This window comes from Typopeltis vanoorti, chromosome 15 (genome assembly GCF_054136105.1).
Source record: "Typopeltis vanoorti isolate ZY-2024b chromosome 15, IOZ_Tvanoo_1.0, whole genome shotgun sequence".
Classification (NCBI taxonomy): Eukaryota; Metazoa; Arthropoda; class Arachnida; order Uropygi; family Thelyphonidae; genus Typopeltis; species Typopeltis vanoorti.
In genome coordinates this window covers 108323583-108350808 of record NC_143563.1, presented here as the reverse complement: position 1 = coordinate 108350808, position 27226 = coordinate 108323583, and the positions used below count along the sequence as shown (strand labels likewise).

At 36.4% G+C, this 27226-nt stretch overlaps 1 protein-coding gene across 2 annotated transcripts in view; it reads right to left on the bottom strand.

Annotated features, from left to right (window-relative positions):
• The window catches only part of Cdc27 (cell division cycle protein 27), a 392586-nt gene that overhangs the window by 346544 nt on the left and 18816 nt on the right, over positions 1-27226 (bottom strand). For both annotated transcript variants that reach the window (XM_090405839.1, XM_090405840.1), the window contains exon 2: positions 1697-1772. In XM_090405839.1, the coding sequence (XP_090261965.1) occupies positions 1697-1772 (76 nt within the window). The remainder of the gene's footprint in view (positions 1-1696; positions 1773-27226) is intronic.

The following is a 27226-nucleotide window of genomic DNA, read 5'->3' as shown; positions in this document are numbered from 1 at the left end:
CCATCTCTGGCTTTCAAGTATGATTTTCATTGGTGCTCCTGCTTTCTCCTAACATACATAAAACCGACCTTGGTCTGGGCTAGTACAATCTAATGCTAGTCCAGATCTTGTGGTGGAAGGCTAATAATAGTTTCATGGTTGTATTATTAACATGTTGACTGCCACGGCCATTTTCAGGATTCAGGTCGCAGAAGCCAATTTGATTTAATCATATCATATTATTCAAAACCCTAATTATAATGCATAGTAATCACCAAAAAACATACAGAATGTGTTTTTTTTTGGAAAAAAAAGTTCTCACGAGTTATCTCGTAGTTGGCATACATAACAGAAAGTTCTTCGCAGTAGTCAACTACAAGTTAATTCGTACTCAGACACACTTCGACTTGTCACTGTTTCGCTAAAGCAGAGTTAGCTATGTGTGTGTGTAAATTTGTCAGTAGGGAATCAAACTTAGTAGAGCACATTACATTTACTTCTTTCTTGAGTATTTTGTTTTATAATTATTATTATAATATATATTTATAACCCCACAATATAGATAAGAAAAGATCACTGACTCAAGAAGAACTTGACTACTATGCTAATCTAAGTGAGTCAGAATTTGGCGAGATTTTTGGCAAGGATGGTTATGACAGTAGCGATTATGAACCTTCTGAGAATTCGCGCGAGGACAGTGAAGATGAAGTTGTTCCCCAGCTTGAAGATAATCCTAATACTTTCCAAGCAACAACATCAAATACATACAATAATTTGTGGACCGAAATACAACAAGATCCTGAACAGAACAATTTATTTTCCAAGAGAACGTTGGTTTGAAATTGGACACAACAGATTTTACAGTACAAACATTGGTGGACTTATTTTCAGAAGAGTTTCTTGCATTACTTTCTATTTCTAACATGCATGCTGTTGAAATGGTAGAGGTGTCCAACCGGAATGGAAAATTTTCGATGAAACCAAACATAATTTGAGATTATAAGGGAATGTCCGGCATTGACCGATCAGATCAAATGCTGTCATACTACTCAGCTCTAAGAAAGACAATTAGATGGCCAAAAAAATTTGCATTACATATTATAGAAATATATATACACAATGCGTTCAAATTTTTTCATAAAGTAACTAATTCATAAAAACTTTATCCTACCTAGTGAAAAAAAAAAAACTGCGTCCGACAAAGCCATGTCGAATTTGTACCCAGGATAAAAAAATGATGAGAAACAGGTTATTATTGTCCAGCCTGCGAAGAAAAGCCAGCACTTTGTGTGGAAGGTTGTTTTAAAAAATATCGCAAAAAATAAAATTATTCTATTACTTTGTATCTGATTTTCACTGTATGAATAAATTTTCTGTTCATGTATGCCAGCCTTGATTTTTTGTTCTCTTCCCAGAAGCCAACTCTCCTTAGTTATGCTTATATACTACGAATATACTCGCAGCTGCACGAAAAAGGCAAGTCCAGCAACTACGAGATAATTCATAGTCAGCCCTCTCAGCCAGAACGCCTATTACGAATTATCTCATGGTTGGCAGTCAACGTGATAAGTACATAACAATTATTTCATACCAATATGAAATAACTGTTGTTGTTTACCAACTTCATTCATCTAAAATACCTTTCTATACAGACATTAATGGTTTTTATTACACATAATATTTCTTAAAAAATTTAATAATTCATAAGCTGCCTCACCTTCTGCATACAGTCGTTCCGCAAGGAAAGTTGCATCTTGAAAAGCATAATTGTTTAATGCATGCCAAATAGATGCCTAAAAATTTAAAAACATTTATATGTTAATAAAAATATTTTAATGTATAATTTACATGCATATGATCTTTTAAAATCCACCTTTCTAATTAAGGATTTTTTTATTTTTACTTTTGCATTTGATCACTAGCTAAGCGCCACATTTACAGATTATTGCACAAAAATCAGAAATTGTCTCTACATTTGGTTTGTATATGTTTTAAATAATTATTAATGCTATAATCACAATGTTTAATGTGGTTCTGGTATTTGTATGTGAGAGATTTAATTTCATATTTTTAAAAAAATTATTTACTACAAAAGTGACTAGCAATGGGTGAGAGTTATGAAAAAAAAAAGGTCTACGTTCGAGGAAGGGATTTACGATATTATGAGAGTACTACATGAAAAGTTGAAATTATTACTAACTTCTTATAGACAGTTTCAGATTATACACAACTGTCAGATAGTATATTTCAGTCTTCTAAGATACTCCTTACTGTATCAAACCACCTAGATTTTAGTCCTTATTTGGGTCCAACTGCATCCTGGAGAGAAAGTATTGCTAACCTTTCCTATTCCATTCTGTTTAAGTGACCATATCCGCCTTAGATTGGCTATGGCCATATTTTGAATGCTAACAATGTAAAATTCTTTACTAATATTAATTTTCAATGTTTTTGCCATTGATGCCATCTGTTCATTCGTGTAATTTTTCTCACAACTCTCATATCTATGTTCTTCATTGTTTAACTGCTTTGTTTCTAATCCGGCTCTCAGGTCCAGAAGTTTTGAAATTTGTCTGAACACCATCTTATATACTGATAGTTTACTATTTGATTAATTTCTCTCTTATTCCATGTAAATTTATTCAGTTAACTCCCTACCATACCAGCTTTTTATTATTAATTATTATTTATAAGGATACTCGCCTGTGTGGTTAGCCTAGTGGCTGTGCGCTGCGCAACAATATGCCTGGAGAAGGAGTGTCCTAGGTTCGATTTCCATCGGTGATGTGAGGAGCTGAAGGATCTTCCTCAGCCATAGCCAAGTTAGCTGGTCTTGGGCATGGACAGTAGGGTTTTTTCCCAGTTTATTCTGGGGGTTTTCATCTCACAAAGCAGACAAACCGGCTTTGAGAACTCAACACTACACGACATAGGATACACCGGGGCATAGGGCTGACCACCTTATCCTGTGAATGGTTTGAGGTCCGATGATTAATAAACTCTCGACACTGCAAGGTAAGAGGGTAAAAGGAAGATGAGATGGGTACTCCATGGAGTCAAAGACACCGTGGAAGACCCACTCTGTTCATTATCACAATTCCCTATAAAGCCTTATAAAGAGGAATAATAACTTCCCTATCTTTACTTGTCAATGGGCTCTTCAGCATTCAAGTAATTCTCTGAGCAATATTCCTCTTGTGTGTGATCTTTTCATTTCAAATTGCATTCCCTTACATTTTACAAGATTGAATTGACAACCACTGTGCTTTGTCTGCACTGCCAATTTATTTAAATCATCCTGTAAGATATCTACATCACCTTTATCAACTACTGCCTTCTCTAGTTTTGCATCACTGGCAAAGAACTAAATATCAGACTTCAAATCATTAATGTACAAATTAATGAGTAGTGGTCCTAGAACAGTCCTGGGACACTCCACTAGTCATCCCTCATTTGCTTTGATTCCACTCCACCCTACACCACAACACTCTGATGTCTGTCCATCAGCCATTTCCCTATCCATGCCCATTTGCATCAATTTATGTAATAGTCTTCCATAAGGTATTCTGTCAAATGTCTTTGCAATGTCTAGCAGGAAATGGTGTAAACATTTCCTTTATCCAATTCTGCAGTCACCTTACTATAAAATGTGAATACATCACTGAGGCAGGACCTACCTTTTGAAGCCATGCTTCCCCCTATAGAATATCATATTAATATCCACCCATTCCTGAATTTTACTTTTAACTTTTTCAATATGGTCTGTAATTTGCTACTTCTGTCTTGGAGCCACCTATATGTAATAGAACTATCTTACCCTCTTTCCACTCTCTTGGAATGTTGACAGAGCTGAGACTTAGATTAAACAACTGTCAGAGACACAGCCAGTTTACCCACACATTCTCAAAGAACACGAGCTGATATAGCATTCAGGCCCAATGCTGTGTTCGCATTGATATTTTTCAATATGATGAGTACCTCCAGTTCATCTACCTCAATGCTCACATCACTCTGTCAGCTCAGTAACTACCAAGTCACCCACCTAGATGATATACCCTTGGAAAGTGATCCCTCAGTAACTGAACTATTTCTTCTGCTTCTGTCACTTTCCTACCATCAGCAGTGAGTAGTTATCTTTCCATAATCATTCTTTCTCTTAACTGCGACGAAGCAAAAACACACTTTTGGATTTACTTTTTGCCTGCTTAGCTAATTTTCTCTCAAAATCTGATTTACCCTTCTCTAGAATACCAGCTACCTTTCTTGGTGCACTTTATATTATTGCTCGTGGGTATGATTATCACCTTTGGTTTATATTCCTTCCAGAATGCTTTCTTGTTTTGCAGCTCCCACTTTATATTGCCAGTCATCCACCATTTTTTTTTTTTTTTTTTTTTTTTTTTTTAAATGTTGTGCCCATATACAAGCGGTTGGTTGATCAATATATGAGGGTGGACTGAAAAGTTCTCGGCCTCAATCATAAATGGCAACACTATTGGCAAGATTTTTTTTTCTAAGTTGGTAAATCTGTCATAAGCATCCATGTGAAATTGCAAGTCGTTCTATCAAGTAGTGTGTTTTATAGAGCTGTCTGAAGCAAAAGTGGTGTGTATCACTTGAAATGATTAAAATTGAGTATCTTGCAGTTATGAAATTCTTTGTTAAAGAAGGTTTACAAAAGAAATTTATTCGAAGTTCATAAAATTTATGGGCACTCTTCTTCTTTTTTGACAATTAAGAAATGGGCTGCTAGTTTAAACATGACCGTACCAGCCTTGAAGATGATCCACCTGCAGAAAGTCCAAAAAGTGTAACAAAAACCAGAAATCAATGATCAAGAGCACAATATGATATTGGATGATCGGCGAGTCGAAGTGCATGAAATTGCTAAGACTATAGGCATTTCAAAAGAACATGTAGGATATATTTTGCATGAAGAATTGCAAATGAAAAAGCTTTGTGTAAGATGGGTGCAGCGCTTGCTCACAGCAGTTCAAAAATGCACTCGCATGAAAATCTCTGAACAGTGCTTGGAGCATTTTAACAAGAATAAATCTGATTTTGTGAGTTGATTTATTACTATGGATGAGACTTGGATTCACCATTACACACAAAATCCAAACAGTAGTCAAAACAGTGGACAAGCACCAAAGAAGACAAAGTTGGTCCCATCAGCATTCGAAAACGTTGATGTTTTGGAATGCTAAAGGCATTTTGTTTATTAATTATCTTGACGAGGGTAAAGCAATAACTGGGGAATATTATTCCGATCTTTTAATCAGACTAGACAAAAAAATTCATGAGAAAAGACCTGGTTTGCAGAAGACAAAAATCATCTTTTATCAAGACAATGCACCTGCCCACAAAGGTGTTTTGGCAATGGGGAAAATTAAGAGATCTGCACTATGAATTGTTGGAACATCCACCCTATTCCCCAGATTTGGTTGCCTCTGACTTCTATATCTCTTCACAAAACTAAAACTCTTCCTCGCTGGTCAGCATTTATCTTCGAATCAAGAGGTGATTGCAGCTGTAGAGAGATATTTTGCAGATCTTAGTGTGAACCACTACAGGGACAGAATAATGGAGCTGGAGCATCGCTGGAATAAATGTATTAGTCTTAAGGGAGATTATGTTGAAAATAAAAATAATTTTGAAATTATAAATTAGTTTTTTCATTGTTAGGCCGATAACTACTTCTTTTACACTATGCAATAATTTTGTCCTCTTTTCACTCCCTAGGTAATTTCCCATAATTGAGGCTTAAATTAAACAGCATGGTCAGAGGAGCTGTCAGTTCTCTTGCAATTTCCCGTAATATATGGGCTGATATCCCAAATAATTCCATGGCCCCATTTGCATTAAGGTTCTTCAATATCTTAAGAACCTCCAATTCATCTACCTCTAATTTCAGTCATCATCACATCTAGCACTACACTGTTGCAAAATCAGCACTCAATAACTCGAGCATTTTATGTTATTGCCATACCATCAGCATTCATTAATAATCTGTTAATATTTACAAAAGAACGCTTTCAGATTTTCTTTGGCTTTATCAGCTAGCTTCCTCTCATAATTAACTTTGGCTTTCCTTATCATATGGGTCACAGTTTTTGCCTGTGCTTTAGTATTTCTCATGAGCTTGATGATCATCTTTCTCTTTATATACTTAACTTTTTTTTTTTTTTTTTTTTTTTTTGAGATTTCTACTTAATGATGATATTATACAAAGAAAGACCAGATTTGCAGGACATCTTCTGAGAGGTTCTTCGGGACACCTGACAAGAACTATATTACAAGGGAAAGTTGAGGGGAAGAGAAGAAGTGGAAGACCAACTAGAGAGTGGTTTAATGATATTGTGGAATGGACTGGTTTAAGAATGATGGAAGCGACAGACAGAGAGAAATGGAGAAGAGCTGCTCATCTGCTGCAACCCTCTTGCTAGAGGATGCTACCGGATGACGACTTAATGATGTTGGACATCAATAGAAATTGCAGAATCTGCTGATGATTTACCTGGATGGACCTGTTGCTTTCATTCAAGGTTTCTCCACGAATGCAAGTCGCAGTTTCCAGCTATTACAATCTTGAGCAGTTCTCCTTTTGTTTCCTATCATGCTGGTTAGAGGGTCTTCTCACTAGTTGGAGGTCTACTGAGTTTTCTCTTGGTTAATCTTGGATACCAGTTTGTGATGTGGTAGGTCCATCTGTTGTCACTGAACCTTGCAATATGACCTGCCCACTGTGCCTTGTCATATATGGTTTTCACTACTTCTTTTACTCCAGTTAATTTTCTGACAGTTGTATTTGTGATGTGATCTTTTTTACTTATCCCTAATATTCTTCTTTCCGTAGCATTGCTGGGTGGTTTGAAAACCTAAGTTCCTGGTTTTTTTTTGTGTGGTGCTTCAAGTTTCGGAGGAATGGGTTATAGATTAGAGGACATAGCTGTTAAACATGCTAGCTCTTATTTTGATATCTAGCTTAGGATCTGTGATTATGGATTTGATATGGTTAAATGAGGTCCATGCAGCTCTTTTTCTTTTAGATATTTCTTCAGAAATATCCATGTCCATGTTACTTGTTTGACCAAGGTATGTTTAGGATTCTACACTTTCTATGGTGAAATTATTTAGTTGGGTGGCATGGGTTTGACAGTATTTATTTCTCATCCATTTGGTTTTGTCAAGGTGAATTTCAGTCTTATTTTATTATCTGCAAACATTTAGTATTTGGAGCAGCTCTCCATTGATGTTTATGTCACCTTTTGAGTCAATTTTCTTTATAGCGCTTTCCAGAGGAAAGCATTTCCAGTGTGCACATAAAAAGGTTTGGTGATATGACATCTTGTTGCACACTTCAGTTTATGATGATAGTTACAGGGTCATCAAATAAGGTTATTTGTGCACAGCTACCAGTGTTAATTTCTTTAATTAGATTGATGTAGATTGGATGGATGCCTTGTTCTAGTAGTGACTATAAAACTGTGTTATGTTCTATGATGTCGAAGATTTTTTTGAAGTCAATAAACAGAAAGCAAAGAGAGAGAGAGAGAGAGAGAGAGATCTGATATTCTTTGCATCATTCACTGAGTTGGGTGACTACTTGTATGTGATCTATTGTAGAATATCTTTTCTAAATTGTGCTTGTTCTTTACTATTGTTTTCTTGAAGAATGGTTTTGATTCCAATTGATAGAATTTTTGTCATTAATTTGTATATATGTGATAGCAGCCATATAGGATGGTAATTCTTGATGTCTTCTATATTACCTTTTTTGAAGAGAAGAACTGTTTCTGATATCTTCCATTTTGATGGTATTTTTCCTTCTTTTAGGTACCAAGTAAATCTTCCAGCCGAAGCTTTATAAAGTTGTGGTCCTCATCCTTGTTGAATATCCTCAATTTTCATATGATCAATGACAGGAGCTGTATTGAGTTTCATGTTTTTGAGTGCATATTCCATTTCGTCTGGGAGCACTTCTGATACATCATATATAATATCATGTTTTGGTTTGCGTAAAAGATATTTCAATGCAAAAAGGTCATTGTAGAAGTCTTGTACTATTTTTCCCCCCTTTTTTGTCTGTGTTCTTCCATCTTGATGTCGTAGTGCTGTTGGGATTGGCCTTTTCATAATTCTCTTTCAACTCTTTTTAGATTCAGTGGCATTTCTCAGCCTTTTTTTTTTTTTTTTTTTTTTTCCCTGTAGGTTTGATAGTCCTCTGGGATTTTCTTTCTCAATACTTTGAGAATAATTTTATATTCAAGTCGTGAGTTTGGTTCATCTTTGAGTTCCCTTCTCTTTTTTTAACAAAAATTCAAGGTTTATTATGGAGAGTCTTTCTTTTTTGGGGTGTTCTTGACTGACTTTAGAATTTTCCATACACCTAGATAGATTTTCAAGGAGCGTGTCAATCTTTGTCAATGTCATATTTGATAATATTCCATTCTACTTGATCAACAGATTGCTTGAACAAATCAGGATCTAAATGTTTGGGTCATTTTGCATGGTTTGCATGATAAACTCCCAGGTTAAGACCACATGATCACTCTCCTCAATCAGAGGCAGTCTCACTACCTTGGTCCTTAGTTCCTCCCAACTTCTGATGCTATTACCATATCCAACATTCTCAGACCTTCAGTTTCCTTCATCACATCTTGCCTCAGGTAATTTTCTTGTAGCAGCTCTATGAATTTTCCATTTTGTTCTGTCCCTATAAATGCTATTCTCCATCTAATCTATGCCCCTCAAAGTTGAAGCTTACAATAATAATTACTCGTCTAGCACTCATGTGCAAGTGTGCCAATGCATACCACATCCACATTCTCCCTTGTACCCAGTGGCCCCTATCTTACATCACATAGCTTAAAACTATGCTCTACATTCCTGTCCTCCTACCCCTTTTTGGCTTCAAATTCTTTTGTTATCATTAGCAAAACTCTTCCCCTCTCCATCCTGTTCTCTGCCCTCTCTGAAAATACCCCTTCCATTCTATTCCAGTGACTATATTATCATATGGCAACCAAGCAGTGGCGGCCGGTGAAAATTTTAAGTGGGGTGCTGCATATACAAAATTTAAAAAAAAAAATTATTATTTTTCCTAATCAGTAACCAATTTATTAATAAATAAATTTACTTCTTCTTCTTCTTCTTCCTAACATGGAATATAGGCCATGTGGCCTGTTCCGGTCTCATGCCATCTCTTTCTTGGTCTTCCGATTCTTCTTTTTCCACTTATTTTGTATCTGTATAATATTTTTGGTAGTCTGCTGTTGTCCATTCGATTTAAATGTTCTAGCCATTTTTGTTTATACTGTCTTATGTAGTAATTAATTGGTTTGATTTTTAGGGATTGTAAGATTTCTTCATTTGTTTTGTGGTCCCACTTGGTATATCCAGCTGTTTTTCTGAGGAACTTCATTTCTGCTGTTTAAATTCGTTTTTTAAATTTTTTAATTTTTTAATATGTAAATAAATTTACATATTAAAAAATTGCTTTATTAAAAATATTTCACCCTCACCACGAACAAACACCAATAATAAAAGTTTCATATCTCACAGAAATAACGCTCGCATGCATACAATTTATCTGTAAGAGACACTGCCCAAACGAGCAGTGTCGGAATCACTTGTAAAGTGCAATGACAATCGCAAACAAATATCGACGAGTCTAGCTGCAATTGGCCAAACATGATAATTCTGACACTGCATTAGATAGCAGTGCATTTGTTTTGTGTAACGATAATTGAAAAAATATAATTCTTTTCATATTTTCAACAGTGACACTCATCATAATTCAGCCTTGTATCTATAATAAATAAATAATTATGTTATTTTAGCAAAATAAAATTAAGATTTACAAAAAATAGTTCACCACGAACACGCAGCAATAATAAAAGTTTCGTATCTCACAGAAATAACGCACGTAAGCATACGATTTATCTGTAAGTGACACTGCCCAAACAAGCAGTGTCAGAATCACTTGTAACGTGCAATCACAAGCGCAAACGAATATCGGCGAGTCTAGCTGCAATTGGCCGAACGTGATAATTCCGACACTGCGTTTGATCTCAGTGCATTGGTTTCTTAATCTAAAGCGTTAATCGAACAATTCCAATTATAAATTATTCAATCAATGTTAAAACATAAGCTGTAACCTTTCATATGTTGTATTGCATTTATATAATGCTGTAAGCATTGTTATTATTTAAAAACACAAACAAAATTTAATTTTTTCATTTTTTCCTTGGGGATGCTGCAGTGTCGCAATGCTTATGTACGAGCCACCACTGCAACCAAGTCTCACTAACACCTATAACTTTCAGTCAAGTTGAGCTAACCAATACCAAAAATTCCTCTCCCTTATAATGAAAACTTCTGGCATTAATACACATAAAATTCAATACTACCTTCATTCCACAACTTCTTCAGACCTTGTGTTGATTATCCCACTCAAGTTCAGAATCTGAGGAACTACATTTGGTGCCAGATTATAATTTCCCACTCACTTACCTCGAAGATATGTGCATCCCACCCCAAAACTATGTTTCCCTGACTCTGCACTAATGAACTCATTGAACAATATTTTCTCAATATGCCTAACTCCAAATCCACTCAAATGCAAACCATCTGCCATATATAAGTTCTTTCATACATTCATACCATTCCTCCTGTACAACTTTACCAACTCAATTTCAAAACAGCATTTCTTTTGAGCTTGCTTATATTATACTATGGCAACAGACTCACAACTTTTACTTGCTCGTACTAGCAATAATTCTTTCATAGCTTTCACATACCACACTTCTCACCTGCTAAATCATGAGTACCAGCCAAATGAATCATCTATTTCACCATTTCCTCTCTGCATCCTCACAACATTACTAACATCCTTAATCTTGGTACCATGGAAACATGATTTTAGGAAGCTCTCTTCAAGCACCACTTTTATAGAGTCTCCATACAAAACTATTCTTATTCTTCTTTTTTTGCTATATCATACTCTGCTTTCTCTCATCTTTTGCTTCTCTACCATACCATTTGCTAGCCATTTTTCCAACCATTTTATTTCACATTTTTTTCTCTTTCATAACAGTCTGGGTATTCTCTTCATTTTTCAATCTTTCATTCTTCTTATCTCCTGTCCCATGTGCACCCTTGCTCACTTTCACCATTTTAATTACAAAATATAGAAAAGCAGCCTCATTGGCATTTTTTCACCTTTCATCGTTCAATGCTCTGCTGTCATACTTCTTCCTCTCCCCATATTTCTGGCACTAGCTCTTCAAAACACTTCTGACACACACACACATACACACTTGTGTTCCCCATTCCACAAATCTTTCTTCATACAAATCACATTCTGCATGCTGTTGCAACTAAAATCTAGCATACCAAAATTTTCCATAACTGTTCTTTTTCACATTGACTATAACAAACATTATACAAATAATAAAAGTAACAGTTCTCAGAACACAGACTATTACTCGGACAGAAAGGAATAGTAGCTGGTATATCCAAGATAAAATTTATTTCTGAGATAGCAGTAAAATTCAGGATTAAAGAAAAGTTGGAGCCTTCACCTTTCAAGTAGCTCTTGCTCTACTGATGATTAGGAAAGTTTTTTTAGCTCTGAAAAGAACAATTCTGCCTGTAGTTTAGATATGTCTTCATGCAGAAGATGGGTGATCCCCACAGAATGTACACTAACTTGTCCATGGTTTCCATTCATTGGTAAAACCAGAAATTACTGAAGACTGACTCCAGAACATTTTAAGCCCTTGATGTCTATTTCTAGACAATATTCTTTCTTTCATAGTGACATGTTTTTTCAGATATTTAGCTTTGGCCAAATCATTAGAAATGATATGATATTCAGCCTACAAGCAGAAAAATTCCTATTACATGCATCATAACAAATGCAAAGAATCAGGAAAAGCCTTTGCCTTATTTTGCATGACTGCATACAGAGGTTTGTTGGGTTTGCTATAGGCACTTTTTTTAGTGTTTATTTTAGTTTATATTGAGCAGTCTTAAAATTTGTTCATATATTACGAAATATTATATATTTTTTGCATCATTCACTGAGTTGGGTGAGTACTCATATGTGGTCTATTGTAGAATATATTTTTTGAATCGTGCTTGTTCTTTACTATTGTTTTCTTGAAGGGTGGTTTTGATTCCATTTGAAATAATTTTTGTCATTAATTTGTATATATGTGATTCATGATGTCTTCTATATTACCTTTATGGAAGAGAATTGTTACTGATGTCTTCCATTTTTATGGTATTTTTCCTTCTTTTAGATACCAAGTAAACTCCAGCCAGGGTCTTATAAAGTTGTGGATCTCCTTGTTGAATATCCTCAATTTTCATATGATCAATGCCAGGAGCTGCATTGGGTTTCATGTTTTTGAGTGCATATTCTATTTCATCTGGGAGCACTCCTGGTACATCATATGTACCAGAAGTACTCCCAGAAATTTATGAAATTTATCTTAAAATATTGAAAAATCTTTGGTCATAAATAATAAAAAAGCAATATTTGAAAGTTTTATGATTTATGTGAAAATTCAAAACTTGCAATAAATAAAACATGCAAAAATCTGGGTTATACAGGAAAAAGAAAGTACACATCTATGATTAACTGTTTGAAAATACAAGCAACTGTGATGAATTTGGAAACCAATATGAAATTGAAATATCAAATAATGCAAGAACCAGTAAGCAGTCAGAATTATTCACAAACATTATTTGATGTTAATGAGTAATCTAAAAAATGAAAAATAATAATAAAACAGGATTCAGATGGCAAACATGCAAAATATTTGCATTTCATTGTGTCTGAAATGATTGCAATGGATAACGTCCATATTCAATTGTTCAAAAAATAAAAAACTTTTCCAAGTGTAATAAATGCTGGAGGTTTAATGGAGTATCGATAGCACTAGAAAAGGGTTAAAAATTAATTTTTAATGATTCCAATATTTTGTTTCAGTCACTGAGACATCTTCAAGGAGTACAATTAACACTTGTAACACACACAAAGACAACACCATACTGAATGAAACACATGGATGACTAAAGTCCTATCTAGGTGGTGTGCCCTCTATGGGCATTTGTAGGTGGCCTAGGATGTAAACTTGGACCTCTAACAATTATTGTTTCCTAATTATTGGGAAGTTTAATGTATCCATATTTGTTTAAAGTTAGGTACCAAAGAGAAGCTATTCAAAATGGTACAGTTGTATGGTGTCAATGAGGCATTATATCAAGCAATACTAAGTCTTTATTTGAGTTGTAAGTCAGCAGTTGGAATTGAAGTACAGGAAGACGGTTAATGTTAAATCTGGTGTCAGACAAAGGATGTACACTGTCCTCTCCATTATTCATTATCTATATGAATCACATTATGAAGGAAAGTGGTATTAAACCTGATATCAAAATTGGAGATGTTAATCTCAACTCTTTGATTTATGCAGATGATGTTATACTTCTAAATAAATCCACTACAAGTCTGCAAAATTCCCCGACTAAACTGAATAATTGTTGTAATAGATGTGGTATGAAGGTCAGCAATAACAAGTCAAAGACAATGAAAATAGGCAGAAACAATAAAAATAGAAACTGCAAAACTGCATTGTGAATGGAGTACCTATGGAAAATAAAAACATTTCAGCTACTTAGGCACAATTTTTAGTGAAGATGGTAAATTAAATATGGAAATAGACAACAGAGTCAACAAAGCTGATATGGCAGGAAGTCAACTGAATAAATTTATATGGAATAAGAGAGAAATTAATCAAAACACTAAATTAGCTCTATACAAGACAGTGTTCAAACCAATTTTGAATTATGGATCTGAGCGTTGGGACAGAAGTAAAACGCTTGGCTAAAGACTAGAGACAGCAGATATGAGAGCCCTGAGAAAGATTAGAGGCATAAGGAAAGATTAGAGATGGCATCAATGGCATATCATATTAAACACAGGATATTAGGAAAGAACTTGGCATTGTCAGCATCCAGGAGTGCATTAGCAGAGATAATCTCAGGTGGTATGGTCACTTAAACAGAATGGGAGAGGAAAAATTAGCCAAACAAGTGTTCTCTGCTAGTTAGCAGGAAAAAAGATCCAGAGGAAGACCAAGATATATAGGTGGATTGATACAGTAAAAAGTGCCTTAGAAGATAGAAATGTAAGATCTGATAATGGAGTCTTTACAGGTACCAGAGTGATTTGGAGGAAAATTGTAGATAGGAAGTTAGAATGATGTAAATTTTTTTCATGTAGTATTATCATATCCTGTACACCCCTTGAGGGTATATGTCAGGAATTTGATGATGATATATATATATATATAAACACACACACAAAATATAAATATTGATCTGTTGATTTTATAACATCAAAATAAGAGTTTTAGGCTATTCTCTGATTTAAGTTAAGGGATATTACATCCCATATTGTTTTTTAGCCGAAGAGCCAAAGGCTTCAATTCGGCGACATGAACATATTTAAGTTAAGGGATATTACATCCCATATTGTTTCTTAACCGAATAAGAAACTCAAAGAGTTTCATGCCGAATATAGAAACTATATAAAGTTTGGCGATTCCAAGCATAATCAAATACCTGGATAGTGCAGCACTTGACCCATTTGGTAGTGCAAACTGAGGCTTGGAATCACCGAACTTTATATAGTTTCTATATTCGGCATGAAACTCTTTGAGTTTCTTATTCGGTTAAGAAACAATATGGGATGTAATATCCCTTAACTTAAATATGTTCATGTCGCCGAATTGAAGCCTTTGGCTCTTCATATAATTAGTATTCTCTGATTTATTTCTCCTTTTTACTTCTAGGCGCTGACCTTCATTTGATTATGAAAGAATACAACTATCCGACGCAGGATTGCTTTGGTACTGAATGAGTTTTTTTTTGTCCTCTTAAGTTTCTGTCTTATCTATGAAGAGAATCACCCATTTGTGACAACTGTCAGGTCAGGTATAACTTTCATTAAAAAAAAATCCTTGATAAAAGGCAAATAGATGGGCCTCAGCTCTCATGTCTTTTAAGTAGTACAAGCTAAGGCAACTTTCATGCCATGAGTCATATTCTCAATAAGCTTTCTGGGGTTTTTTATATAAAATTTTCAAAGTTTCTACATATATATTTGGTTATGAATTAAGGATGATTCTTTTTATTTTTTATGTGGTTACATAGTTAGGTGATGTATTATAAGACTTATTTTTCAATCTTTCATTCTGCAGTTTGGCCAAAGCTCCAAATATTTGACCAAAATATGATGATGAATTAAATTTCATAAATGAATGTTTTAAACAAAAAAAATATAAGCATTAAGATTTTTATCTGATTTTAATGTGTTATTTTTTTTGGCTCCAAAACATTTGTTTATAAGATTAAATTCAGCAAGCTTCACCAGAATACTCCGTGCTTTGACAAATTTCAAAACAAATATTAGGTATTCAGTTATTTGGCCAAATCATGTTTCAGTGCATCTCTACTTTTATCCATCATCAAAACCATGCATGCCATCTACCAGTTATGAATGGTATTATTATTATTTTGTCTATGAATTGTGTGTGTGTACTGTAGTCAACTTGTCTATATGTTGGATTAAAACACCCTACTATCTCTATATGAGATCAGTTAACTTACCTTCAATTGAAAAATGTCCATATAAAGATTCCATTCATCAGGAGGAGAATCAAACTTGTATTTTCCAATCAAGGCACATAATGTCCCATAATTTTTCCAATTGAAATACGCACTTAAATTCAACCAATACCATGTTGCTTAAATGCAACCTGAAGCAATAATTTGGAAATATTGTCAGTGAAGTGAGTGATTGTACTGTTCTCTTGATACTCACTTCTTTATATATGTTTTCATGAGACAGTATATTGCACCTGACAAGAAAAATTCTTTTTACATCTACTGAATGGTAGTGGTCAGAATGTTAATTCAAGTAAAAGTATAAGTTGTAAAGTAAGAATGAGAAAGTATAAAATGCATGAGTAGTCACAGAGGAAGATGACTTGACGGAAATGAGACAGCCAGAAAGCACATCAAAGAACAGAAAGGAAAAGAGGGATGCTCATGACCGATGAATTATGTACTGTCACCGTAGGGATCCAAGAGGACAACACCAAAATGGCTTTAAGGTTGTACATTGTAAATCAATGTACAACCTTAAAGTGGGGGGGGCAGAATTTCGTAATTTATTGTTATTTTCATTTACAAAGGAGAAAAAAAAAACTTAACCCTGGGCACTTAAAAATTGCAGGCTGTAGAATCTGAGTCCCCCTTCCCATCAGGGTTAATTCCATGATAAGAGTACTTGATGAAGAGAGTAAAAAAATCATGTTTGTCTAGAGCCAAGATTAAAGGTTAGAAATGCATTAAGAATGCAAACAGAGATGGTGAAAAAGATGATTATTTTGGCTGGTACTAATGATCTAGCAGGTTACAAATGCGGTATATGAGAAGATATGAGTTGTTGGTGCAAGCAAATAACAGAGGCAAGCTGAAATGAAGGGCTATGATTACAAATTAGTCAGCAAACAGACAGTGTGTATGAAAGGGTGAGGGTTTGAAGATGCATGAAAGGATTTGATTTGATGGAAGGAAGGACTTACATAGTCAGATGGTGTGAATTTGAATGGCTTGATGTCAGGCTTCAAAATTGCTTCAAAGTCAGGCATCTTGAGAAGAGATTGTTCAGAGAGAGTTTGGAAGTGAAGTCCCATGGAAAGTAAGTCTAGGTCGAAGCAACCTTGAGTAAGTGAGAGAGTGATCACATGGTGCTGAATGTAGTCGACAAAGTTTTTAACTTTAGTAGTCTTTAGTAGTATAATCAACAAAAGATGTAAGGAGGGTGTAGGATAAAGACGGCATTGCAGTTTATATACACTAATACTATAATGTTGACAAGGAGAGAACGATTTTGACTTTGTGTTCGTTCAGTTGGGACCCATCAAATGTGTGTAAAGATGTCTACATGTATAAGGTACTAGAGAAGAATAGAGATCTGCAAGTTGTCCAACTGTGTCATGTGCCTGCAGAAAAGAGTATACAAAAGAACATGCAGGTATTTTCTATACACGAATGCCTAAGAATATCATAAACAACGGGATAGAGTTTGTTGTCTTAGTCAATATGTTGGGACCTCAGATTGTAAGCATTAGTGAGACCTGGCTATCAGAAAAAGACATACTAACCGGTATGAAGTGTAAAGGGTACACTATTTTTTGGAAGGATAAAGTTAAAAAAAAAAAAAGAACCATGCATGCTTAAATTTTTTTTAGCAAGCATAACACAAATGAAAAATTTATTTATATTGCACATTTTAGTGTGTGTATGTGTATATCTACCTATCTATATATATATATATATATATTTAGGAGAGGAGAGGAGGGGGTGGTGTGCTGCTAATGATATTGGATGACTTGAAAATCTAGTTAGAGTTGAGACCTATGATTGTAGTACTACTACTACTACTATAACAGTATTTCAGGTAGCAGAGAGTTTGAAACCATCTAATGGGTGGTGGAATCTAAGAAGATCAATTACATAGTGGGATGTTGTTACAGACCTGGTGGATCGGTTGCTAGTGATGAAGAAATGCATCACCGAATAGAAAAGACGAGGGCTGATTGGGTAGCAGAAGATCTCGAGTTCAAAAAGTTAGATTTCATTATAGTGTCAGAGGGCTTTTCAGTTAAAGACATAACTTCTGCCTCCGGTTGGTGACAGTGATGATGCAGTACTCATTTTGGAAGTGACTAAGTTTATGAATGTTCCATTCAGAAAAGGTTTATGCTGAACTACAAAGCAGTAAATTATGACCAACTAAGGAGTATACTGAGTTCAGTGGAATGGGATCGGTTGCTATATGGGAAGAATATTGACAGTGCATGGGAAGCATTTAAACAATACTTAAATGATGTGATATCAGAATGTGTCCCGAGAGTTCGAAGATAAATAGGGTAGGAGTCAAATGGATGTGTAATCTTATTATTATTATTATTATTCAGGTCTCCATGGAGTCAAAAGACTCATCGTGGGAAGTCCTTCCTAAGAACATAAAGTCTGTCAAGACTCATCTAGGGGAGGTCCCCCCCTAAGAAACACAAAGTCTATCATACCACTCCTTAAACTGATTGACTGTTCTCGCTCTCACCACTCCATTATTAAGTAAGAGATTCGCAAGAAAAGAATAATGTGGAAGGAATACCATGTGCATAAGGATGATGTCTGTTATGAAAATTATAAGCAGAAGGCTAGAATAGTAACAACTGTTGTACGGAAAGCAAAGTCTGACTACAAAAAGAAACTGGCTCTGCATGCTAAAGACAACCCACAAGAATTCTATCGATATGCTGCAAGTAAAAGAAAGAATGACCATGAAAGAATAACTTTTAAATGCAGATGGCATGAGGGTTACAGATGCAGAAGAAGTTGTTCAACTAATGAGCGCCCATTTTATTAAAAGCTATCAACCTGGTATACGGGACACTGAGCTTACTGCTAACTCTTCACTGGATGAAGAAACTGAGATGTATTAAGATGAGGTATTAGAGTCGTTGCACAAACTGAATAAGAATTCAGCAATAGGGACTGATGGGATATCAGCACGTATGCTAAAAGAGTGTTCAGCTGAACTGGCTATTCTTTTCACCAGGCTGTTTAATATGAGTCTCAGAACAGAAAAGATTTCACAGGAATGGAAAGAATGCATGGTAATTCCATTTCACAAGGGTGGTGCAAAGACCGATGTTTCCAACTATCGACCAATTAGTATCTCAGTTGAGGAGGTGAAAATTTTGGAAAAATTGGCTAGGGCTCACATTCAGAAATGGGTTGACAGTGAATCTCTACTTTGCAATGAGCAACATGGGTTTACTAAGGGAAGGTCATGTTTTAGCAACTTCCTTACATTCTACAACAATGTTACCATTGAAATAGACAAGGGAAATGGACACATCGAGATACTTTTGGATTTTGCTAAAGTTTTTGACAGAATATAGGATGGTAGACTTGCATAAACTGGAGAATATGGGTTTGGGAGAATATAATATTAGTGTAAATAAGAGGATGGCTGACTGACAGATATCAAAAAGTGGTATATGGGGGATGTCAGTCTGCAAGATTTAAGGTAACCAGTGGTGTACCATAAAGATCAGTGCTTGGTCCACTGTATTTCAATCTGTACATTAATGACATTGGGAAACATTTGACAAGTGACATACAGCTATTTACTGATGATGCGAAAATAGGTAGGGTAATCAGGACTGCTGCTGATATGCAGTACTTGCAAAATGATTTGAATGGGCTGGAATTGTGGGCATGGGAAAAAGGGATGTCAATAAATGTAAAGTTATTCACTTCTCTGTGATCAGATATCCAACGTCGTATTATATTGGTGGGATTATGCTAGTAGTAACTGATCAGGGTAGGAATCTTAGAGTGTTAGTAGATAGGAAGTTGAAGTTCAAGGGCCATGTAGCAAATACTGCAAACAGAACATCTTTCTTTTCCCCTCTTTTTACCTTGCGGTTCCGAGGGTTTTCTATTCATTTAACTGCAACCGTACACAAGGATAAGGTGTTGGTTAGCCCTATGCCTCCCAGCATATCCTATGTCTGTAGAAGCATTGAGTTCTTAAGGCCAGTTTTACTGCTTGCAGAATGAAAAACCCCAGATAAACTGGGATGAAAAACCCTGTAGTCCAAGACCGCTAACTTGGCTATGCCTGAGAAAGATCCTAAGTTCCTCATGTCAGCGGCAGGAAATGAACCCAGGACACTCCTTTCCCAGGCATACGGTTGCGAAGCGCATAGCCAGTCGCCTAACCGCACAGACAGAAAATACAACTCAAAAGATAATTGCAATGCTGAAACAAGCATTCACAAGTAAAGATAACAATGTCATTTTGCCTCTTTTACAAGACCTTGATAAGACATCATTTGGACTATTGTGTGCAGGTCTGGTCTCCTGATTTCTGCTGTGATTCTGATACAGTGGAGAGAGTGGAAAGGAGTGTGTTAAAAATGATATCAGGATTGTGGAATACTGATAATGAAGACAGATTGAAAATTTGTAGACTGCAGACACTAGCAAATACAAGAAAGAGGGGTGATATGATTGAGACTTGCAAACTTCTGAAAGGGCCATACAGGATTTCAATTGATGGAATTTTTCAATTTATGGAGGGTGGGAAAAAGACAAGAAGGCACCCTTGGAAGCTGAGAATGAATGCTGCTAAGAAGTTGGTGAGGGCTAGATTTTTCTTTCATAGGTGGTCCATGATTGCTGGACGTTGCGAGTGCAAGCAGTGTGAATGAATTCAAGAATAAGTATGATAGCTGGTGCATGTAGTATGTGGCCTCTCTCACACTATTCTAAAGGAGGGTTTCAGATTATTATTATTATTTATGACACCTCCAAGGAGTCCAAAGATTCATCAAGGGAGCGAATCTAGTCTCTCCATTTCCATCATCTCCACGATCTACTGCTCACCACCACCACCACCACTAGTATTTTTTTGTCTGTAAATTGCATGTGTCTTAAAAGCTGATTTGTCTGGAAGAAAACACTCTGCTACTTCCATGGGAGATCAAGATAACTGGACTTCAATCGAATGAGAATCGAACTTAGGCCTTTTCTAATCGAAGGGTGAAACTACCGTTGTTCTTCCAATTGCACTAAGGAAGTACGCTATCACATTGTTTAATTTTGTTTACATCTTAAAACCTTCAACCTTTAAATGAAGATTTTAACTTAGGAAATAAAAAGTTGATTCCCTGTGACTGATGCTCAAAAGAGCATCAGAGTTACAGGGGATCAACTTTGGTGAAGAAGGTGAATGAAATATGACCGTGATGCTCTTTTGAGCAGAAACTTGAAAGCTGAAAGAACTGTAATCTTGGCACAAGCTCTGTAGTAATCCTAATTTCCATCAAAATTTGGTTGCAGGATCCAACTGCAATTCCTGTTATGCATGCTAGCCCTTGCACAATAATTCACTAACTGTTGATGACCTTTTTTATGAACATAAGCCACCAAATCATGGGTGAGAGATGTCGACTATCATTCAAAGTAACAGTCATCTTCAATTGAACTTCGATCAACCTTTTTTTAACCACTGGAATGTTGAGTAACTTAAATTCTCTACTGGCCAAGGTGGATGAAACAGTTAAACCAACTTGCACTTCTTATCCATGTTAATCAATAGGTGTTACAGAATCATATCCAGATTTATCTGGATGTATATATATGTCCTGGACGGTTGGGAGGTTAAAGCCTTATCCCCAAAAGCTGTTTTAAGTATTTCATAAGTTTCTATGGCTTTTATTGCCATAATGCAAAACAGTGCACACACACTGTTCATTAATTCCTGACATCAGGACACTAAGAAAAAAAAAAGCTCATATTCATTCATTAAAATACTGTGGATGACTGAAGTTATGCAATGACTTCAGACTTGTTTCATCATGTTATGACATGTCTATATACAATTCTGCATACAAAACAATATATTAGCATGCCCAGTTTCTTTATAATAAAAACTGTCCTCAAATGTTTTGAACAGACCTTGTATGCCCACATGCATGTACACACAAGAACTGTTTGTGTTAGTATTGTAGTTATATATTACAACTGAATGTTGGATAATTAGTGAGAATTCAAAGTCACTATTTCCTAGAATTCATATATTTTTAGACCAGCAATCTGATTAAGATTGGATTGAGTGTGAAGAGCTTCATAACATTCTTGTTTAGATTACATTTGGTCATTCAAACATATACATACATCTTCAAGGCCCACCTTTCCTAATTGGGTTGTGGAGGCAACAGCTGCAAGAGGAACTTCCAATGGTCACGATCCTCTGCCACCAAGCTCAGGTGTTCTGGTGGGATTCCCAAACATGTCCACCCAAGGTTCTGGATATAATCTATCCAGCAAGTCCTTGGCCTTCCATGTGGCCTCCCACCCTCTGGCCTTGGCAAAGAGGGCCTGCTGAGGGAGCCTCTCTTGTGGCATTCTGACCAGGTGCTAGTACCAACATAACTGTGATCTCTCAACACGGAGAAGCAGCGGTTGACTATTGAGGGTTTCCTTGCAAAGCTTCTGACTCTGTCGAGTTTTGTCAGCCACGTAATCCCTCGAAGGAACCTCATTTCATTCCCTTGGATATGTGTCCGCATTCTTTCGGTCATTACCCAGCTCTCATGACCATAGGCGAGGATGGGGACATAGACTGTATCGAAGACAGCCAGCTTTGCCTTCTGGCTTAACTCCCGCTTCAATACTACCGAACGGCCAAGCTCCCGCAATACTGAGCTTGCTAATGTTGGATTCTGAATGAAGAGAAATTTAAAATATTAATACTCTCTTCAGAATCCAACATAATCCACCATGGCAAAGGCTACATTTGTAAATATTATTTAATGTAAATCACTTGTTTATTATTTAATATTCATATAACTACCTTTAATTTTGTCTAATATTTAATTATTTAATCAAAGATATATGTATTAATAATGAAAAGACTGTATTAAATATTATTAAGCTATTTTATTCATTACTATATTAATATTATAAGAATTTGTATTTGATAATTTAAATGCGCATTAATTGAAATGTAAATATTCTTATTTTGTTCCTGTTTGTAGAAGTTTAGCGTTATGCAATACCTCAATTTTATTATATTTTGTTTGGTTGTCATGGAAACGTGTGTAAATGAGCGAGCGCATTTTTGGAACACCACGTGAGAAGGTTTATTGAAAAGAGTTTTAGAAAGAAATCACGTGAACAATTTAGGCGGGAAGAATGAATATAAAAAGCGAGAAACGCTGGAAAAGGGAGAGCATTAGAGATTTATAAGAGAGAGATTGGCATTAGGTTGAAATCGGAGCATTCGGGAATCACAGTACGATAATAGGAGTCGGCAAGTCACTTAAGCAGCTAATAAAGTCTATTAGTCGAGAGGCGGTTAGCTAATAAGTTGTAGAATAACAATTATAGCTACGGAAGATAGCTGATTGACTACTAAATAGACTAGCAATACTTGAATTGAGATTTAATTTCAGGGCCAACCTTTCAAGGACACAGAATCAGAATCAGAATACTTGAATTGAGATTTAATTTCAGGGCCAACCTTTCAAGGACACAGAAACAGAATCTTGAAATAAAGCACGGAGTTACTAGAATAGTAGAGGCTGTAAAATTGAAGTTTACCGTTAGCTGTGCTTAGAAATATATTGCCTAAAGAATTAAATGAATGCAGGAAGAATGAACAGCTGTGCATATAAAACCTCAAGTTAAGGAATTATTGTGTATTGCCTTAATTCATAAGTGATCAGTAGTATTTCATGCAAGAACATTTGTTTATGTGTATAGTGACCGACGATTAATTCAGTTATTGCTTAGAAGATTTATTTTAAGGAGTGCCATTTACTGTTTAAAGTATTTACAGTTATAAAAAGTGTATATGTATAAGTAGATGAAGATAGAAGATTATCGGTAAGATTATTCCAACCATTAATATTTCTATACAGAGAAGTGTGTGAGTTTCATCCTAGAATTTCCTTATATTAACAGTAACTATTGAGGAAGTTGGCTAAAGTGTATATTCAAAAGTGTTTGTTTGTGAAGAGGTATTACTGCAATTTTTGTTGTATTTGGAACTTAAGGAACTGTGAGAAGACTGTATTATAGAGACAACAGATTTACCATTGTATGAGTTGAATGATTGAATTTACCTGAGGAGTTAAAATGTTTGTGATATCTTAATTACTGATTTAAACTTAAGTGTAAAATTTGTGATTTCAAAATTAAATGTTTGTTTTTGTTTATCTAAAGTTGTATTTTGCCTGAATCTCTTTTACTGCACCATTCATAAAATATTCGAACCAAAGCAGGTAAATTAAATAAGTCAAATATACTCGGCCAGTATATATAAAACAACATATAAAGGAAGGGTAGTTGAGAGTTGGTTTATCTTCAATTCTTGAACTAATTCAGATATAAAGTGGTGCAGTCTTTAAAATATAAATTTTCTCTATATTTGAATTAGAAATCAACTCACAACTTATCAATTACTTAAGAACATCGTAATTATAATCATGTCGGATCCAAGGTAAAGATTTAGAAGTAGGATCCAACACTAAGCCAACTAGAGTATCTAGCTCTACGTCCCACTTTCCATCATTCGTGAATATGGACCCAAGGTATTTAAACTTCTCCACCTGCCTCATTGGGAACTCCACTTACATGTAGAGTGCACTGGGATGGTTGTCTTGAGACCACAAATGTTTCAGTTCTGGCCACACTGATCATCATTCCGGCATCTGCACAAACAGCTACAAACCTATTCAGGGTCCGCTGGAGGTCATCTGTGGAAGAGCTAAGCAGAACTAGGTCATCTGCAAAAAGCAGACATCCAATGCTACATCTTCCAATTCTGACACACTCACTGCCTCAGCTGTGCCTATCAATCCAGTCCATAAATATTATGAAAAGGAGGGGTGACAGAACACACCCTTTGCAGAGGCCAACGGAGACTGTGAAAGGTTCAGACTTTCTGCTGTTTACCCTAACACAAAAATCTAGGCATTCGATACAGGGACTTGATGACAGCTAATAGTTGGCCATCCACTCCATACTCCTGTACTACTTGCCAAAGCTTATCCCGAAGAACCCGGTCATATGCCTTCTTCCAGTCCACAAAACATGTCTAGACATTCTTGGCATTTCCCAAGATTTCTCAAAGACTTGCTTTAAAGTGAAGATTTCGTCAGTTGTGCTTCTACCAGGACGAAAGCCACATTGTTCTTCCTGGAACTTTGATTCAACTATGCTCCTGCACCATCTTTCCAAGCACTCAGCATACACTTTCCCAGGCAGGCTGAGCAGACAGAGATGCCACGATAGTTTACTGCAATCCTTCTGGTCTCCCTTCTTGAAGACTGGTATTATTATGCCTGTCTGCCATTGCTTTGGTGCTCGCCTAGATATCCAAGCGGCCTGACATACTCGAGTCAGCCAGAGAACACCGTCTCAATTTAAGGCTTTTAGCATTTCGGGCCGAATTTCATCATCGCCAGCAGCCTTGCCCAATTTTAGCAATTTTATTGCTAAATGGACCTCTTCTGCTGTGAGACTAGTCATTGCCCCGACCTGCACCACTTGGATGTCCACAAGTGCTGAGCCACCAGGGTTAAGAAGGCTCAAAGTATTCCCTCCATCTGTGGAGGATATCCTTCTAGGTTGTTAAAAGTGCACCATTAGAGGCTTTAATTGATCTTGCTGTGCACAATTTCCTCCCTTGAAGGCGGCAGATGGTCTGCCAGAATACTTTGTTTGCATTTGCATAGGATGAGTCTAATCTTTCTCCAAAGGATTCCCAAGCTTTCTATTTGGCTGTCTTTACTGCCTCAACAGCAGCTTTTCGTGCGTCAGCATACCACAAACACATGTCAGGTGACCTGACCCTAAGCCATGTTAGGTAGGACACCTTTTTTGGACTTCTTGGTTCCACCAAGGTGTCCTTTTCTCATTGCCCATTGCCATGCCAAGCCACTTTCTGCCACAGCATGAGAGTGCAGAGGCAGTGACAGCTGTTCTGAACAGCTTCCACTCCTTCTCAACATCTGCAGTATGCTTGGGAATCTCTTTGAACCTGGAGGAAATGTCATCTGCAAAATTCTTCCTCACAGCCTCATTTTCCAATGTCTCCCATTTCACGTGGCATAGCTGCTTAGGCCTACCAGCATTGATGGTAGCATCTGGTTTCTGAAGCCGTAGAGTGCACACAACAAGGCGGTGGTCATTTGACAGTTCTGCCACTCTCCTCACACGAACATCCAACACTGAGGAAAATAGGTCTGCTGAGACTATAAAGTCAATCAGAGACCATTGTTCTAGTGTATCCCTGTACCAGGTATACTTATGGACTTCTTGGTGCTGTAAGAAGGTATTCATTATGGACAAACTGTTAGTACAGCAAAAATCCAATAATTTCAACCCATTTGTGTTAAGGTCAGGGACGCTGTTCCTCCCAACTACACCCCTCCATGTCTGGTCATCTGTTCCAACATGTGCATTGAAGTCACCCATTAGCAGGACTGATTCCATGTCTGCCACCCTGTCAAAAGCAGCATCCACTTCCTCTACGAAAGCAGAGTATTCTGACTCCAGATTAGGAGCATAGGCTTGCACCACAGCCAAATCATCATTATTCATCTGAAGCCTTAACACACATACCCGTCCCCCCAATGGGATCCACTCAGCAACAGAGTCTGACAGCTGGGGGATTGTGAGTATCTCCACACCCGCCTGAGCAGACATTGTCGGGCTCACACCCGACAATGTAGTATAGCTTCCACCCGTTATCCAGGTCGACAGTTCCAGAGCCTCTCCTCTTGGTCGAAGAAAGCCCGACTAAGTCTAGCGGGTAGCGCTTGGCTTCCTCGACCAGTAACAACTCATTCCCTGTCAGAGAAGATGTTCCAGTTGGCTAAAGACATAGTCAGGTGCTGTTGTTGTTGCCATTTCCGTCCTTTTGCAGAACCATTTCTTTGCGCTGCCTGCCCATAAACACCACCCCAAACAGGTAGCGGGCCCACTGATGAGTTTCCTCTAGCAGAGTGCGGAGGAGTGGTGTCTAAGGGAGACTGTAACATATTTTTTGAACGGGTCCCTCTGCCTAAAACCCGAACGCGTCCCTTGGTAACCCGCGTGACGGACGATGTGGTATGAACATTTCTTGATGGCCTGATCATGTTAGTGTCTGATAATGTCCTGTTGGCACAAGACAAAATGACACAGCAAAATAAGAAAGATTCCCCTTGAATACTTTAATAACATTCTGGGGAAGGAGCAAGAAGAGAGGAAAGAAAGAAGCAAGGGAGGAAGAGAAGGGACCAGTCTACAGATAATATAACAGATGTATATTATATGAAGTAAGGCATGGTCCAGCATTATTCAAACATATAATTAAAATAAAATTTATACTGATCTTTAATTTACCATGATTTATAAACATCCAATAATAAAATGTTTCACCGACAGGGCTGTCCGGCTTCTTCAGGGCTTATAACAGTAAGATAAAAAACTCAAAGTGGCTAGTACAGAGAAAATTGAGTAATACTATCGTATAAATTAAATATTAAAATAGAACGCATAACTTTATGTGCATGGAGCGTGTTGTGTTAATTAT